The sequence below is a fragment of the Gymnoscopelus braueri genome (genome assembly GCF_963280865.1).
Source record: "Gymnoscopelus braueri genome assembly, chromosome: 7".
Lineage (NCBI taxonomy): Eukaryota > Metazoa > Chordata > Actinopteri > Myctophiformes > Myctophidae > Gymnoscopelus > Gymnoscopelus braueri.
In genome coordinates, this window is record NC_137608.1 from 35,214,753 (window position 1) to 35,232,334 (window position 17,582).

General features: G+C 40.5%; 1 protein-coding gene across 1 annotated transcript; it reads right to left on the reverse strand.

The window, feature by feature from the left end:
* Positions 1 to 5,831: 5,831 nt before the first annotated feature.
* On the reverse strand, positions 5,832 to 16,241 carry ap3m2 (adaptor related protein complex 3 subunit mu 2). The gene is made up of 9 exons (XM_080432698.1): positions 16,166 to 16,241; positions 14,341 to 14,625; positions 14,036 to 14,207; positions 13,064 to 13,201; positions 12,142 to 12,227; positions 11,738 to 11,871; positions 10,140 to 10,347; positions 8,458 to 8,602; positions 5,832 to 8,240 (listed from the first exon to the last, which is right to left on the reverse strand). Exons 2-9 carry the CDS (start codon positions 14,611 to 14,613, stop codon positions 8,140 to 8,142), a joined length of 1,257 nt encoding a protein of 418 aa, XP_080288824.1. The 5' UTR covers positions 14,614 to 14,625; positions 16,166 to 16,241; the 3' UTR covers positions 5,832 to 8,139.
* Positions 16,242 to 17,582: the final 1,341 nt, after the last annotated feature.

Below are 17,582 nucleotides of genomic sequence, written 5' to 3' on the forward strand. Positions count from 1 at the left end.
ATGTATGACAATAGAATGTATGTGCCTGCCTGCGTGTGTGCGTGCGTGCGTGCGTGCGTGCGTGCGTGTATGTATGTATGTGTGTGTGTATATATATATATATATATATATATATATATATACACACTGTATATAATCAAACAGATAAAAAGTTAATAAAAGTGTTTCAATTGGCCAGCCACATGGGTTATTGGTATAAATAGCCTAATATCTAATATTGGACTAATTGTAGGCTATAGGCCTACATCTGTTCATGATGGGCTAATTGTTGATCCCCCCCCCCCCCCCCCAATCATAAAGGTCGGTTTGACCTTTGAGACAAATAAGTCAATTGTGTCCAAATAGGCAGTTACTATAGGCTACACTTTCTATTGGTTTCTTGCTGATTAGGCCTAATTCAGATTCCTATTATGATGCACTATATGAGAACGTCCACCAACTGCTTGAATTAGAAATGTGAAATGCATAAATATTGCCCACATTACTTTGCATGCAGAAAGATTCCTGAAAGGCACCGGCTTGGACTGAAGCCACGATGCCACCCAGTAGCACGCGCTCCACCAATTTCCCATATTAAAGCACATGGCTTATTCAGCAGTTTTTTTTCTTCATCGCAGCACCAGGCACTTTAACAGGCGGCAACCTGAAAGCACGCCGTCATGATGCAACTGAAAAGCATGTCAGCAGCAGCACTATCGTTCTGTAGCCTAACGACTATGATGCGTGTCCGTTTTAACGGCGTCGGAAGTAGAGAAAAACAAACAAACAAACAAACAAACATCCCCGGGGTTTTTCTAAACAGACACTCCGGGGAGCCGGCCGGCCGGCCCGTGCATGATGACGATCAAAGGAAAGAGACACAAAGATATAGGCTACATGTCATTAGATTTACATGAAGATAATAAGCTTCCTTATCTCTCCACGGTGGGCAGCAGCGGTGTTAAACTAAACAAATCTATTAGTGAGGTCATTTGACTAATTGACTTTAGTGAGAAACTCGGCACTTTCACTGGTTCGAATACACATTCAGCCAGCTTTGGGCTATTATTGATCCCACACACACACTCACTAACAAAAAAAGGTCTAATCACATCACTTCACATGCATAAGTGGACAAATTAATACGAGATAGTGAAGGATTAAGTAACATTGACAACATACCACGCGTGACGAGTCTTTAAATGATGCTGCGATGCTCCTCTTCAGCTTGGTTCAAATCGCATGTGTAGGCTGCAGCCCAATGCCAGATGAAAAATAAATATTCAGAAAAAGAAAGAAAGATCCGGATTCCGGACTATAAGTGCACTAATAATTTAAAAAAAAAAGTTTAAACGATAAACCTAAAATAGAATGACTGGTGATATAGTAGCCTACAACAAACTTAATTGTGAGGACAACAATATACACCTATTGCCTTTTGCAATTCTTAGTGGGATTAACATAAGCAAGAAGAAACTTTTGCCATACGTATAACTCCACTTAAACTATTTCTCTTCGAGTTCAGAAAGTCGAAGAGAGGAGAGGAGTAGAGGAGTGAGTGAGGGAAAGCAGAGAGGAGAAAAACGGTGTAGGCTGCGGACACCGAGAGGTTAAAGTGATCACCAAATTACGGAGTGGAATTCCAACACTGGAACAAGGGGTTAAAAATGCTCCCAGTAACAATTATCTTCAGTTTGAAAGTTTGAGCACTGTCAACCTCCTCCTCAAAAGTTTGCCTACAATGTTGCGACAATGCCATCTATAGCCGCCACCTGGGAATGCTACAACCAGTGGTGGAAGAACTTAGAAGCAATGTAGAAATACTCTGTTACAAGAGTCTGGAATTCAAATTTTACTTAAGTAAAATTACAAAAGTGTGGTATCAAAATGCACTTAAAGTACCAAAAGTTGAACGTACTCATTATGCAGAAGGTCACATTTCACAAGTTTTCAAATGTATAAAATGTTTTTTTAAAAAAATAAATATATATATAGAAGATCTACAGCTTGTAGATTGGCTATTTTCAAATAGCCGAAATGGGGCTGAAGTGGGTAATGAATGTGTTGTAATAATAATAAAAATCTACAAAGTAACTAAAGTTTTCAAATAATTGTAGTGGAGTAAAAATATAATATTTGCCTCAAGACGTAGTGCAGTAGAAGTAAAAGCAGTGAAAATTGGAAATACTCCAGTAAAGTAAAAAATCACACCCTGTGTGAAGTGGGCGGTGTCTTGCTAGCTAATCACAATACTGAATGGAGTCAACCAATCATGTACAAAAAATAAATACATTTATTGAAACACTCTTTATGATGGACGAAACCATAACTTAAAAAAAACAAATGTATGTTTTTTTTTTTAAAGTTATGGTTTCTTATATAGGGCTATGCACATGTGTCATGTGACACTGGCCAATCACAGTCCTGAATAGACTGTGATTGGCCAATCACGGTGCAGGGTTAGGCGGGGTACTTTTTGGCCAATCACAGCGCAGGATAATTGTACACATTTCCAAACCTCACTTATAGGGGCGGTTTCACCGCCCAAAAATACCTCAAAATTAAGTACAGTACTTGAGTAAATGTACTTAGTTACTTTACACCACTGGCCACAATGCAATTTGTTCTTCAATATACTACAAATTGAGGAGTTAAGTTCACAACTGAATCAAAGTAGAAGAACCAACTACAACATAAATGAAAGTCATGCCATATTTATGTCTTAAATTAAAGGGAAAACCCACTCCAAAACATAAGTTACATTGTACAATTCCAATGATCTCTGACATTGATTGAATACATCTACAAACAGCACCAACTCATTCAGTGCCAGACTTAATTCTGGCTGTGTGGTCCCACTGCCAGGATTTTACGATTCTCTTACCTTTTCAAGTAGTCACAGAATATTTATCTCCAGTATGATTGATCCCCTGATGGTTGCTAATCACGGAGGGTTTCACTGTGTGGTTTCACAAATGTCAACGAGGTCATCGCGACCTCGTTGACATTTGTTGTCGCCTATACATAGTAAATTACATTGGAAGAAGTAGAGTCCTTCACCTACTTGGGGAGTATCATCAGCAACCAGGGTGGTACGGATGCAGATGTGAAAGCTAGGATAGGTAAGGCAAGAACAGCATTCCTACTCCTCAAGAACATCTGGAGCTCTAGAGAGATACAACAACAAACAAAAATAAGAATATTTAACTCTAACGTAAAATCAGTCCTGCTTTATGGGGCAGAGACATGGAGAACAACAAAGACCACAACAAATAAAGTGCAAACCTTCATCAATAAATGTCTCAGAAGAATCCTGAAAATACACTGGCCAGACAAGATCAGCAATATAGACCTATGGACAAAGACCAAACAACTCCCAGCAGCAGATGAAATCGGACGAAGAAGATGGAGATGGATCGGGCACACACTACGCAAGCCAGTGTCAAATACGACCAAACAGGCTCTGACATGGAACCCCCAGGGAAAGAGAAACAGAGGTCGGCCCAAAAACACCTGGCGGAGGGATCTCCAGGCAGACACCAAGAGGCTGGGAGGCACCTGGTCGCAGATAGAAAAGAATGCCAGTGACCGAGAACTCTGGAGGTCCCTTGTCGACGGCCTATACCCTGGAAAGGGTGTCAGGCATAAGAAGAAGAAGAAGATACATAGTAAAACACAGGAAAAAAGGGATTTTTTCTCCGTTATTATTTTAGCAAGGAAGTGAATGGAGCAGTAAATCTTTGGATCGCGTTATCTCCTGGTTCTTTGTGAAAATCAGGGGGGGGGGGGAATATTTTATTTTTTTAAGAGAAGTCAAAAGACGTCATTGGCAGGGAATGGTAACTGCACTAGGCTGAAACTCAGAGTATCAACACTTGGATTGATGTAATCAGGATTCCCGTTTTAGAGTTGCTCCATTGACATTTGTGACTAACTTTGTGGGCTCAACACATTTTTGGTTGGAGATAGATCCAAATTAGTTTTATTTGAACGTTAGGCTTACAGCTCTGAATCAGAAAATGAACCTAAATCACAGTAAAAAAAACTATTTTAGCACTGGTCTTCAAAGTTTTTTGTGTCAAGGACCCCCAAATTGATATGTAATTGGACGCGGACCCCCATCTGAACATGTTTTGTGCCAGAGACCCCCCAGCCAGATGAGAAGATTTGTGTTCGATATTTAAAAAGATCTACAAGCTTGCAGCGCGCACAAAGTGGCTCGCTGTGAGCTTGTAGATCTGCTGTTTTTGAATAGACAAATGGATAAAGTGGTTAAAATGATTCTGATGCTATATTATAGATTTTAGATCTAGATTTTTGAATAGCCAACATATTGACCCCCCCAAGGACCCCACTTTGAGAACCAATGATCTAGGACAGCTCCAGGATTTTGATGACATCACTACAGGCGCGTACGGTGGGTTCTAACGTGGACCGGGCAAGATTCTTAATGACTCCCCCCTTCCCCCCGGCCCCCCACCCACTGCGTCGCGGGCATGTACGCGCGTGAAGCGCGCGCGATTTTTTAAATTCATTAAATGACCATAAAACAACATTAACAACACTCTACCCATCCCTCAGTGTTCCATCCTCAAATGTTTTACTTAAGTAAAAGTATCAAGGGTTAGAAAACTTTTTTTTCACATTTGAAAACTTGTGAAATGGGACCTGTAACAGAGTATTTTTACATCGCAGAATTGATACTTTTGTTTAAGTAAAAAATTTGAGTACTTTTTCCACCACTGGTATTCAGTGCATGCAGTGACTGTTAGTGCACACAGGACGAGGGAGTCGAGGGACACAGCATAGCGACCCTTCATTTCAATAAGGGCAGACGGCAGAGCCAAAACCTGCAGAACATGTTTAGCACAGCCACAGAGATCACGACTTGTTTATTAGAGGCAATTAGCATGTCTGGCTGGGGCCGCTTGACAATGGGAACGGTGGGGTGGGCGGAGGCTGCGGAGCTACTGTGCCGGTAGAGGAAAAAAAATACGTTTTTTTTTATTTTTTATATATATAAAAAAATAGGGGAGCAGAGTTTTCCAGACCGGGCCATGGCCCCATTGGCCTCTATGACGGTACGCCCTTGCATCACTACTGTCTAGTAGAGTAGTCACTCTGCTGTTCAGCCAAGACTTGTTGCTCAGCAGAGCAAACAGTTCTTCCTGGGGCCATGACAAAACCTTTTTCAAATATGTACAGAATTTATGTGCATTTTTGTAAGGCCAGAGCCACTACCACCACTTAGTGGAAGTAAATATTGTAGCTTCGCAGGCTGCTAATGGCTGGGAGTGGGAGTCTTCCCAGTTTGCCTTGGGGAACTGTCTGTATTGTTGTTGTGTTTTTAAGATGTTATTTGCTGAGGGAATTGCTATATAATTTGATTTTATATAATTTATGTTGCATGTGTAATTAGGGTGACCATTATGGGCAATGGGGGAAACTGCAGGGAACACCCACCTCCCTTTTATACCTTGTAGTGAGTTGGCTTTGTGAGTAGAGTTAGTGCTTAGTGTTACAATTATAAGGGTGCCTTCAAAAAGTTGGCTACTCCTTCAGATCAGAAACCGACCAGTCGTTACAATACAATAAGTGGCGCTTGGTTTTACGTTGAAAATTGCATTTTAGAGTGTATATTCCCTTTAACCTCAAAACATGTATGTGGGTATCCCACATTTCTGCAATTTTTTGCTTTTTGTAATAAGTCGTTTGTGATAAAAATATGAATTGCAATATGAAAGATTATCAATGAAATCAATCAGATCTTTTCCAAGTAACCTGCAATTAGTAACGTAACACAGGTCCATGCATTTCCATCAATTAACTTTATCACCACTCAGATATAGCACTTCAGACCTTGTTTTCTTTATTCCTATTGTAAAACTTTTGGGACAAACACACAACAAAAAGCTGTAAACAAAAGAAAACACCTGCCTTAAATTCGACAGGTTACATTGCCATTATACTGCAATATGTAGTCAGTCAGTCAGTCAGTGTGTTTACATGCATATTGATATTTACTTTAGCCATTTAGGTGACACTCTTCTGCAGTGGCTTGCTGCTAGTGCACAGGTGGAAGAGTCAGTGTCTTGCCCCAAGACAATGTAACACAACACTTGGATATAACAGGGACTTAGAATGGGCTCTTATACCTATTAGAGAATTGTCTGCATAAATGTATGACCGTATTATTTAACAGTTGAGTATTCTGATATCATTCCAATTATTGTTTCATAGTTAAATAGTTTTATTATTAGGGAAAACATTAACAAGTGTATTTCATTGCCATGTTGAGAAAGTGTCTAGAATACATTGTGCATGTAAATACATCAGACTGAAAGCAACATAGTTCAGTGTACACAGAGAACAGGAAGTCCAAGCCACTGCCCTGGGCTGCCCAGCATTTAAAGGCGTGGTTCTTCAGCAGTCGGATCACATTTCAGTTATCAATCGTCACTTCAAATAAATAACCATTTCAGTTAGTGAGATGAATAAAATAGGTACAGTAGATGACATACCTAAAATCTTACAAGAAATCAGCAAACAATTGTGGAAATAAAACTTCAGTAGTTTTGATTAGCAAAAGAAGGGAAAAAAATGGGGAAAATGTCTATACCAACAGATCAGGTAGAACAATGGTTGTCAACGGTTCAATACTGACAACCACATTTTGTCTTGCTAATGGAGTCAGACCAAACAACCCTGTCGGATCTACATTTTTGGGTCTTGATCCACTGGTTGACAAACGATGTGACAGTGTACTTTTCAAACAAACATACTAAGTCTAGAATTTAGCTTGCCAGGGCTGCTGTCTCCATTGGCCTGGTGCCAAACTCATCACATTATTGGAGAGAGAAACCAAGACAAGAACAATAAAATGGAATGTTGGAAATAAACAAAAGGAGTAACAATAGAAATTTAACAACAAAAAAATAGAGGAATTGTACAAAAACTGAAAGACATTGGAGTTGAAGGCCAGAACTTTCTCACTCATAGCGGTCTGGGGTTTCTCCAAGGAGCAGACAGTAGTTACTCTAAAATGAAAAACTAGGACCGTTATAAAGAAAGGTAGGAATGAGATTATGAGCACGATTTGCAAGAAAAACTGACATTGTCAAACTTTCAACCTCAAATTGCACATGATTTTTCTTTTAATTGCATGACAGCCATTACCAGTTTAGAGCACTGAATAGTGACACAATCCACTTTTAGCCAACAATACAGGTTCTCATAGTTTGAGGTCACTGAACAAAAACAAGTGCAATCCAAGCTATTTGTCTATTAACCTCCTCCTGAGTCTAAAAAAAGGCAGAAAATCAAGTTGCTTTGCTTTTATTTGGTAACAAACCTTCTGTTACTGATATTCTGACCTAGTATTAGCCCAATACCAGACACCAGCTTTCTTTTATCATACATTCCTTCAGAAAAGGGGACTTCTTTACGTGCACTGCAATTGTATGATCTGGACATGAAATGTAGCAAACTGTATGTGAACATTGTACTTTGCATCGACTGAAGGATAATTCCTTATGATGACGGGAAGAAATAGTCACCAGCACACATCTGTCAGAAGCAACTCGAATGGGAAAATATAAGACCACAGGAAAGTTAAGGAAAGGGTCACTTACACCACTTACAATGAAAATGAATACAGTACACTATGAGAAAATGGCCTTCCTTATTCATTTTAGAACTTGAAATTAAAACTGGACTAGACCATTCTCAACCCAAAGGGCTCTGACTGGGTAAGCCTGACTTTCTAATAATTTTTGTCCAGATTTGGGTCAGACTCGGGTTTAAAAATATTATTGAAAAATATGGTTATCCTCAATTGATGGTAAAAAATGTGTCAACAGTAATATTCTTTGCAATTCCCCAGGACCACTTTGGACGGACATTTTGGTTTGGATCAGGTTCGAAACAAATTTTCAAACCAGAACCAAACTAATCTTGCAACTGTATATTTGACTTTTACTTTATTAGGTTTAATGTGTGACTCCATTCGCAACAGATAAGGGGGAGTGTGTGTGCACAAATCCTGAAATGTGTACATTGGGAATGTACCATTGCTTCCTGCTTTCTCGTCTGCTTCCCTCCATCGAGACACTCCCCTCTGTCAAGTAGTGGTTTAGTCTGACGTCCACAGAGCATGACACTCTATGTCCTGACCTGGAACTTGCCAGCCTTGGTCATGTACTTGATGCCCTTAAAAGGTTTGTACTTCTCTCCATACATATCCAACCGATTCACCTTCAGGCCTGTTAAAAGGAAGAGACACACAGAAAAGTGTAATTTACCAAGACAGGTTTTGATGCAACTCTGTTACATTCACAGTCGCAGTCTTTGTTGGAGCTGGCGCCATCTAGTGGAAGACGTGTGACTTTGTTAGGCTGTGGTCAGTTGAGACCACAGCTGATGGCAAGTGTAATTGTGCCAGTGTGTGTGTTTGCTGCTTATGGGTGTGTGTGTGTATACCTGAGAGGGCCATCTGCTGTATTTTGAACTGAATGTTGATGCTGGGATTCTCGTCTGGTTTGGAGGCTCCAGCCTGTAGACTCATGGAGCCCTTCAGGCTGGGCAGCTTCTGAGGGTTAATCTTCCCAACATCCCACGTCAACAACTGTGCAAAACACAAGACATCAACACTTTAATTCCCAAATCTGATTGTTTGGGGTTTATTCCAAACCCCAACCGCTAAACAGATAGCAAAATGTCCACCAGACTCCTGGTAGCATGATGTACTTAATGGTTCACAGCAAAATCTTCAGTTGAGTGTAACAAGACTAAACTAGAAATTTTTAAGTGTGCCTGCAGCTGGCTGGAGACCCAAAATAGTGTCACTACAGGGGGCGGGGCTTGGTGACCCTTAAGGGTTGCTGGCCAATGAGAGGAAAGATGGAATAGGCAATCTGCAACTAATAAGGTTTCACAGAGCAACTGTGTGCGTGTGTGTGTGTGTGTGTGTGTGTGTAACATCCACTCTCAGAGTCAGCAATCATTTCCCTGGGGCCCCCTGGGAAAAGCCCTATGTCCGCTGGGTTTCAATGCGGGGACTAAAAGGGGGCGTGGTTACGTTGTTTTGCCTATTACGTATATTGGTAACGTGAAACTGCAAGAAAAGTAATAGCCTGGTTGGCCCGGTCGTTCCGCACGTTTTAAGGTATACATTGCCGGGGACGTGTCAACCGTGTGGGAGGAGTAGCATTTGGGGCACCGCGTGCGGCCAAAAAGGGCGTGTTATCGTCGTTTTTTTGCGAATAACGTCGCAATGGTAACGCGTAACGGCAAGAAACTTCCGAGCACACTATTCCCGGCCAAGCCGCACGTTTTGATGTATATATTGCCGGGGTAGTGTAAGCCGTGCGGCTGTTACGGACGACCGAAATTTTGTATGGCGGAATAGAACAAGTGTTTTGCCATTACATGGCAGGCACACTTAACTAAACGCCCTGCTGGTGGCCCCTAGGGGCAGTGCTGCTCCTTACACCCAAGTGGACCAACATGGTTTGAGATGACCAATATTATCAGCCCCGCACTGTCACTAGTTATAAAATGTTAATATAAAACAAGTAGATAAATAGATAAAATGGAAATTTCAAAGTTATTATTTGTTCCAGAATTGTATACTCACTTAAAAAAGGGAATACCACTCATTTTCAACATTAAAATATGTTATTATGCCTGGGAGCTGTTGTGTGGAATATGTAGAGCATTGCAGTACATTTAAATTCAAAGCAATTTCTTGTTGAACTGTAGGTTAGTAGGCTCCACATCTCTTCTAACAACCCAACTCATAGAATTCTGGGAGAATTCTGTCTGCTGGATATTGTAGAACAGTTTGTTTTTGCTGGGAGGGGTATACAGTTCCAGGATATAATCACGCAATCCAATAGCTAAAACGATTTAATTAGTACCATTAATTTAGTACTAATATTAGTACAAATTAATTAATTACTTAGTTAGTCTGATCTTGCACTTAATAAGTTGCTATGTGAAAAGGTCTACTAAATTACACACACACACACACACACACACAGGCCTGTGGATAGTGTGCCAGCCATTTATTTACTACTACTCCATACAGTCACCTGGGCAAACACTCAACATGCCCATTCTCTGTCTCATACACACAGATAGGTTAACATACACATGACTACCTTGGTAACTGGGTCAAAGGTGAATGTTCCCTGGGTGGCGTTGAGGTTGGTGTTGAGGACCGCCTTGGGAAGCTGGCTGCTGACCAGCACGGACTCCACAGCCTTGCCCATGGTCTGCTTGGGGCCCAGCGTCAGGTCGAAGCGGCCCTGGGAGCTTCCCTCACGGAAGGTAATGTTGTGTTTTACGTAAACTGGGATGGCCACGAGACTGGACGACAGAGAGAGAAAAGTTGTGGGTGTATTATAGTCATTATAATATTCTGTTAGGGCTGCATAATTACGACAAAATGCTAATTATTTTTGTTTATGTTGTGACTGCAATTATTAATTGTGATTGGTAGAATTACAAAGTAAAACTGAATCTGTGGTGCCAACTGCCTATCAAATTATTTTATTGTACATTTAACAGAATTTAACATAAAATTGGCACCACTTGGCATCACTTTTTTCTGTCTGAAGTAGGCCACTGCCAAGAAAACTATTATAAAACTGTACCTGTGAAAAAGTGCCTCTGTCTGTGCGCAAACTGTATGTGTGTCTAGACACACAAGAGTGAGAGACGATGTGTACAGATATAGATATCAAGTACTCAAGCCAAGACACACACAAAATACATCTCCCATAGAACCTCCCCCTTGCAAAGCTGAAGTGAAGTTTCTTTTCTCTCCAAAAGCCCTTGCACATACAAGACAGTCAGTGATCATACCTAAATAATTATTGTGTAAATATGGTAAGCTAATCTTACATTTATCACACACCATATGCACTCCTGAAACTTTCACCAGCATAACAAATACAAGTTTAAGAAATTGAAGTAATGAGCTCAACCCTGCGGTATGCAGCAAATAACACGGTAATTAGTTATTGTCGCAGCCCTATACTAAATTTAATGCAGTATTCGATTAGCTTATTGCAACGACCCAAATTGTGATCTCAATTAATATGCAATTCATTGTGCAGCCCTACCTTCTGTTGCTTTTTGCACTTTGTAATTCTTGGAATAATTGGAAAATATTACATGTTAATTGAGTGCATTCAAAACCCACGGAGTTAGATTATTAATTTGAAGTACAAAACATATTGCAACGTACGTTGCAATCATACACCTCTGGCCTGGTCTCCAAGAAAGGTTCACTACAAAACTCTTTAGTAACCAACTTACAATTTGACTAATGGGCTCATATTACCCGCATTACTAGTGTACAATATGTTGAGTGTGTGCTTCATTTTGTTCAGTGTTACTGTTGTAATTACAGGTGATACTCCAGGCATTATGTAAATAATGTACACACGATATAAATATATTACTTGGTGGTTACAGGGTGGAGACGGCAGACAACAAGGGAGGGGACAGAATGATGAATGATGTCAGTCTGTGTAAGCAGGTGTGTTGACTGAACGAGTGGTGGCTTTTGTTTAGAACTGGGTGCACCATTTCACTGCTAGTACTTTAGGTGCTGACCACACCATATCAACACCACTATAAGAGAGAGGAGCTAGGAAAAGATACGCATTTCCATTTATTTTTCACAACATAATTCACAAAGGGGCAGTAAGTGCATTATTCGAGAGAGAAACAGAAGAGTTAACGGACTCACTTCTGTGAGCTGACGTGATAGGACAGCAGCCTGAAGTTACCATCGGGAGGGATGAAGGACAGGATCCTCTCGGACTCCCAACGCTTGAACCGTACACAGGGGTGGAAACTGACATCATCCAGCAGTCGAGGATTCTGGGAGATGAAAGGAATAGAGGATCATATGGGTGAAAGAGGAAGGGTCGATATATTCCATGATTAATTATGCACACACAATGCTTATAATGTATAATTGTCAATGCTTGCCAGATGTGTTTATGTCATTTTATGTGCAAAACACACTGTATACACAACGCTCATTAGAAAAATGCTAGATAAACAACTTTTAATATAAAAAAAAACTATTCATATTTCTGACACCTGTATATTTATGCCACATTCTGAGGATCGGGTCACTGAACTCACCATAAATGAGAGGGTGAGGTCAGGCATTCCTGTCAGCTTAACACAGGCATCAATTACTCCCTGGATCTCTGCTGTGATGGTGGAACCTGACATTGGAGAGGCAGGGGAATCATGTGAAAATGTATTAAAGGGATACTTCAACCCCAAAATGACTTTTAATTACTCCCCCCATGAAGCCATGAATTCATGTAGAATTTTTGTTGCATTCCTTTATGGTGAATGAAGAATCCAAATAGGAAGAAAATACTTGATGAATTGAAGAAACCAGCTGAGCAAAATTAACTAACTAAAACTATATAAATGATTATGTTTATAAACTCCCACACAACTCTCAAAGTATAATCCAAGTATCCAGTATTTTAGTATCCAAATGTCCATTTACAACACTTCCAGTGTAAACAGTCTCACGCATCAACGAGGAGCACACCTCAAGTTGTGTGAACTCAGCTCGTGTTGAGCCTGTTTTGCTATTCTAAATCTTGGACCCCTATTGTCTTTAATTCATTAAGCATTTATTCATTCATGGAGCAGGAATGTGACAAAAACTAGAATTATCCATGGATTGGTAGAAAATAGTCATTTTGGGGTGAAGTATTCCTTCAACTACACTTGCTTCTATTGCTGCTAACAATACTTCAGATATTTTTGTTGTTGCTACTACTTCTGCTATTGTTACTGCTACTAATTCTATTACTAATAATACAAGGTAGAACAATGCTAAAAGTAACCAATATAGTAACAGTATCCTGTAATAGTAATGTAATATTAACTACTTGGAAAATATATATATACATTTTCTTCCACAATGGAAACAAGTCCCCAGGACTTTTTTTGTGTTATCCTTTTAGCCTTAATGTCTGACTGTACCTCGTGCTGTTTACATTTCTGACTAATAAAGTATTCAATCAATCAATCAATGTACCTGACTTATCAATGATGCAATCAACCTCCTCTACTACGTCAAAGTACGCCTCATTGTTAGTGTATTTCACACCCGTCCGTCGCCATGGCACCACTGACAACTGGCCCGTGGGCAACTGTTCTCCTACATTTGTACTGCCTGTAAAACAAACATGAAACAAATGTAACATGAACAGAATGTTTTTCACTCTACTGTGCCATTTTCCACAATCTACTACCGGCCAGGTGCCCCACCTGGGATAACAAGTCATAATTTTGATGTCTACAAAGTGGGGTGGACACACACACACAATTTACCGTTTGGTACATTTGTTTAATTATCTACTCTACTAGTTAAACATTACTGTATACATGGTCTATTGTGTATATTTGCCTTTTTGTTTTATTTGTTTTATTTTATTTATGTTGGATATTTGTTGTATAGTTTCACTTTCTTCTTCAATAGTTATGTATATTGGGTTTGTAAATAAAACATACGTGTTTGGTTAATTCTGGACTATAAGCCTCTGAGGCCTGTAGGCATACTGTACATGTTAAGTTTCAGTGCCTAGTGATGGAGTAAGGGCCATGCACACCAAGCACTATAAATATAACTATAACTATATTGTTCACCGTTGTCTTTGTTATAGTTGTGGTGTGGACTCCGCCATCCACTTGAGTTTGAACAATTGTTAAAACGATATCTTTATAGATTACAGTTTCAATGACTACGACCCTTAAGTCATTAAAACCTCTGTGTCCATGTGCCCAACAAGAGCCTTGTAATCTGTGCCTCCTCTATGTTATCTCCCTCAGTAAAACAAATTCAGACAACAGAGTAGGAAATGATGAAGTGGGCACAAGGGAGAAGGACCTGACCCCAGATCAGCTGAAGATAATTATGTTTAAGCCTGCAGGTGGAGAGGTCCTAACCTGTCTGCCATCATTAGGCATGGCCAAATCGGCTTTTATGAAAAAAAGTAATCCCCTGTACCTGTAATGGTGTTGACCATTGTGCGGAGGATAGTTGGAGGTTTGATGAGTTCTTTGAGAATGTTGGACTCGGTGGCCAACGGGAAGCCATTATCCAGCATCTCCTCCAGCAGCTCATATACCACCACAACATTGTCCTTAATGGCAGCCTCTGTGCACACTCCAAAATAGTCCTAATAACAAACACAAGGAAGGAATGAAGGACTCAATTAATAGCCTAATCATTCAAGGCAAAGACTAAAATTGGTTAATTACTTGCTCTGGAGAACACAAACAAATGAAGATAGAATTTGGGGGTAAATATACCTGGAACGTGTCGACAACCCTGTGGAGGAACTCGATGACAAAGAGCGGAGGCACTTCACTCTGAATGACGGCCACGAAGAAGATACGGTGGCGGAGCACATTTATGAGGTAGTGGTGCGGTGTCGGGATCACCGGCGGCACGTTCTCTGGCTCCGTGGCGCGCTCCTGAGCCTCGAAGAAGTAGTCGCACACAGAGCGACTGACAACACTCTTCCAGTGTTTCTCCAGGAAGATATCACCAGAGGCATTGACCAAGAACAGGCTGTGGATCATTTTGGCTGGAGGCTGAGAGATGGAAGCCATTGAGAAAGTAAGGTAAAAGGTACATTTCATTAGACACCAGGGAAACTTTATACATTTTACAGATGGTCAGTCAGTGAGCATTTAGAAGACCAATACAAGATGTATTGAATTGGGGCTAGTTGGATCAGTATCAAGCCGCAGTGTAACTTAACCAAAATAACAAAGCCATATAATAAAGGCATGGTCACACATAGACATAACAAGCGTCAGCCTACCGTTCACTTCCAGTCTATGGGAGCAAAGGGCTGGATTTCAATGTGTCTGAAGCTTGGAGTTCAACATTGGTGAACTTTGACCAAGTGTCAACCAACAGGAAAGAAGCGTAGGGGTTGACCCCACTTGACAGGTATTCAGCTTGTAGTTTTCTTTCATTGAGCCAACCACTACATCGCAAGTCAAACTACACCACCAGAAAACCGGCACAGCCATCAACATTTGATGCCTTGCCTTGTGTTGGCTTTGGGTACAAGTTTCCTATGCATATGTGTGACAGCAACCATACCCTCATTGATGGATTGACAGAGGTTTTTATTGCCACAACATGCATATATATGTCAACATACTGTGTGTATTTGTGCATATCCGTCAAAAGGATAAAAACACAAAACATCTCAAGAGCGTATTCCCATTGTTGTGAAACCCTGGGCTGATTTTATAGTTTGTTTTCAGTTTCAGGTTAAAAACTACAGTATAGCATTTCAAAGACGTTCAGCTGCAGCTGATACAATTAATAATGGGTGTGTTAAATTTAGGTGTTCCCAGAGTGATGGGTGAACGGTGTACCAATGTGCAAGTATAGTCAACCTAACACACCTAATATTAATTTGATTAGCATCAGCTGTATTTCTCACGTCATGGAGTACCATAAAGTCAGTCTTGCAGTTGCAGACTGACTAAATTATCCCCATTTAAAAATCCACTCATTCCAAGATGCTACCAGAGATGAAAGGAGGATTAATAATGAAGTCCTTTCTTCCCTCACATGATGCTCGAGTCATATGGCATAAAAACTATGGTTCTGTAGTACCATGGGGCATGGGCTAAAATCAGAGAAGGGGGGCAGTCTTGCATGTTTAGTCAAATAGACATACGGGCTGCCTAATGTAACAGATAACAGCTTTAAACTAGTAGCAAGTCGTCGTATAAGTAAGTTGTGTGTCGGAGGAAGGGAAAGGTGATACCGGGGGAATTCATTAAATATGCGACACGGCTATCGGGTGTCAATGGTTAATTTGCTAACCAGCTGCTTTATACGTGGCATAGACTTAATGATAAAACATTAATAAATATTAGTTAACTGTCTGCTAGCTAGATATCTTCCAAGGCCATAGAGGCCCTCATCTCGGTCAGAGAATATAAACATCCCTCCTCCTCCCTCAGTCTTGTGACAGCGGAACAGCTCCCGTGATACACACAGCCAATGATGGGAAACAGCAATACCGTCGTTAACAACGATGATATCATTTGTTTGTTCTTTTAACAGCTCGCTACGTATTTAGTTGTTAGAATACCAATTACTCACCGTAGACTCAATTTACGGTTTTGTCTCGCCTTTCGCCTTTTCTGAATGAAAAATAAAGAGGCCGTCGTTCCTTCCCCGTTAGGTGGGTGGAGCTAACCTCACGTCACCACCAGGCTTTCCGCAGCACGAGTTTCTATTTACTGCTCAGTACTCGGATCCGGTCCGTAACCCTTTACTGTATCCGGTCAATTACACATACACACACACGTGCATGCACGCACCGTTTCCGCACTAAGCCCAGACCGGATCAGCAACCTGCAAAGTGAATCGATCCCAGTCGAGATGGAGCTTAATCCTGTTGGGAAGCTTGACAACAGAGACGACCAATCAGGTACTGAAAGTGGAACAAATCCCACCCATTGAAAAGAGCCATTTGCAGTGTTGCCAGATTTTGCGAGAGAAATACGCAACCAGGTCTATAAGAACAAGGCCAAAAGCAACTGGGCTACATGATGAGCCCTTTATCGGCTAATTGAATATAGCCAATCTATAAGTTCGTAGATCTTGTAGATCTGCTATTTGACTTTTTTTTAAAGCATTTTAACAACACATCTTGTATGGGCGGGTCCAGCCCCTGGCACAGATACATATTCATATGGGGGTCCTTGACATGAAAATGTTTGAGAAACACTGGTTTAAACAACATTGGACAGCAAGCCCAACTACACTTTAGAAACAAGCCCAAAAAACCGCAACCAACCAATATTTACAAGCAACGTCTTTACAGAAAAACAAGCCCAAAGTCGCTTATAAAAAGCAGACCTGGCAACACTGGCATTGGCGAACGATACGGAAGTGGGTCAGTCTTTTGCTCTTGACTGGGCTGTGATTGGACAGTATTCAGTAAACACCGCCGAGGCTGCCTGTCGATTGGCCGAACAATAAAGTTGGTCTGACATTTTGTATCCAGTATCAGATTTCATCTTGTTCAGCTGCTCTGCAGGAGACAGATGAAAACAGATGAGATGTTGGAGCCCATCCATCACCATTTAGACTCACAGCGTAAAAACAATCATTTATACATCATTGTATTATATTTATAATCATATAGTTATACTTTCTTATCCCATTAAGACCTGAGGTCGATTCAAAAAATGTTTTCTAAATCCAAAATAATTCTGAAAAGCTTTATGTTCAGTCAGTGATGCTCAAACTTCTTCATGTCAAGGACCACCAAAATGATGTATTTGGCCGCCGACCCCCATCTCCCAATATTTTGTTCCAGGGACTCCCAGAAGCAAAGATTTTAGTTAAAAATGTTTGCTTAAATGAATATATATATTCAAATATTTACAAAATATTTCAAAAATAGCAGATCTACAAGCTCATAGCGCGGCACAAAGTGACGTGCTATGAGCTTGTAGATCTGCTATTTTTGAAGAGACAAAGTATAAAATAATATAATTTCCGGTTTTAA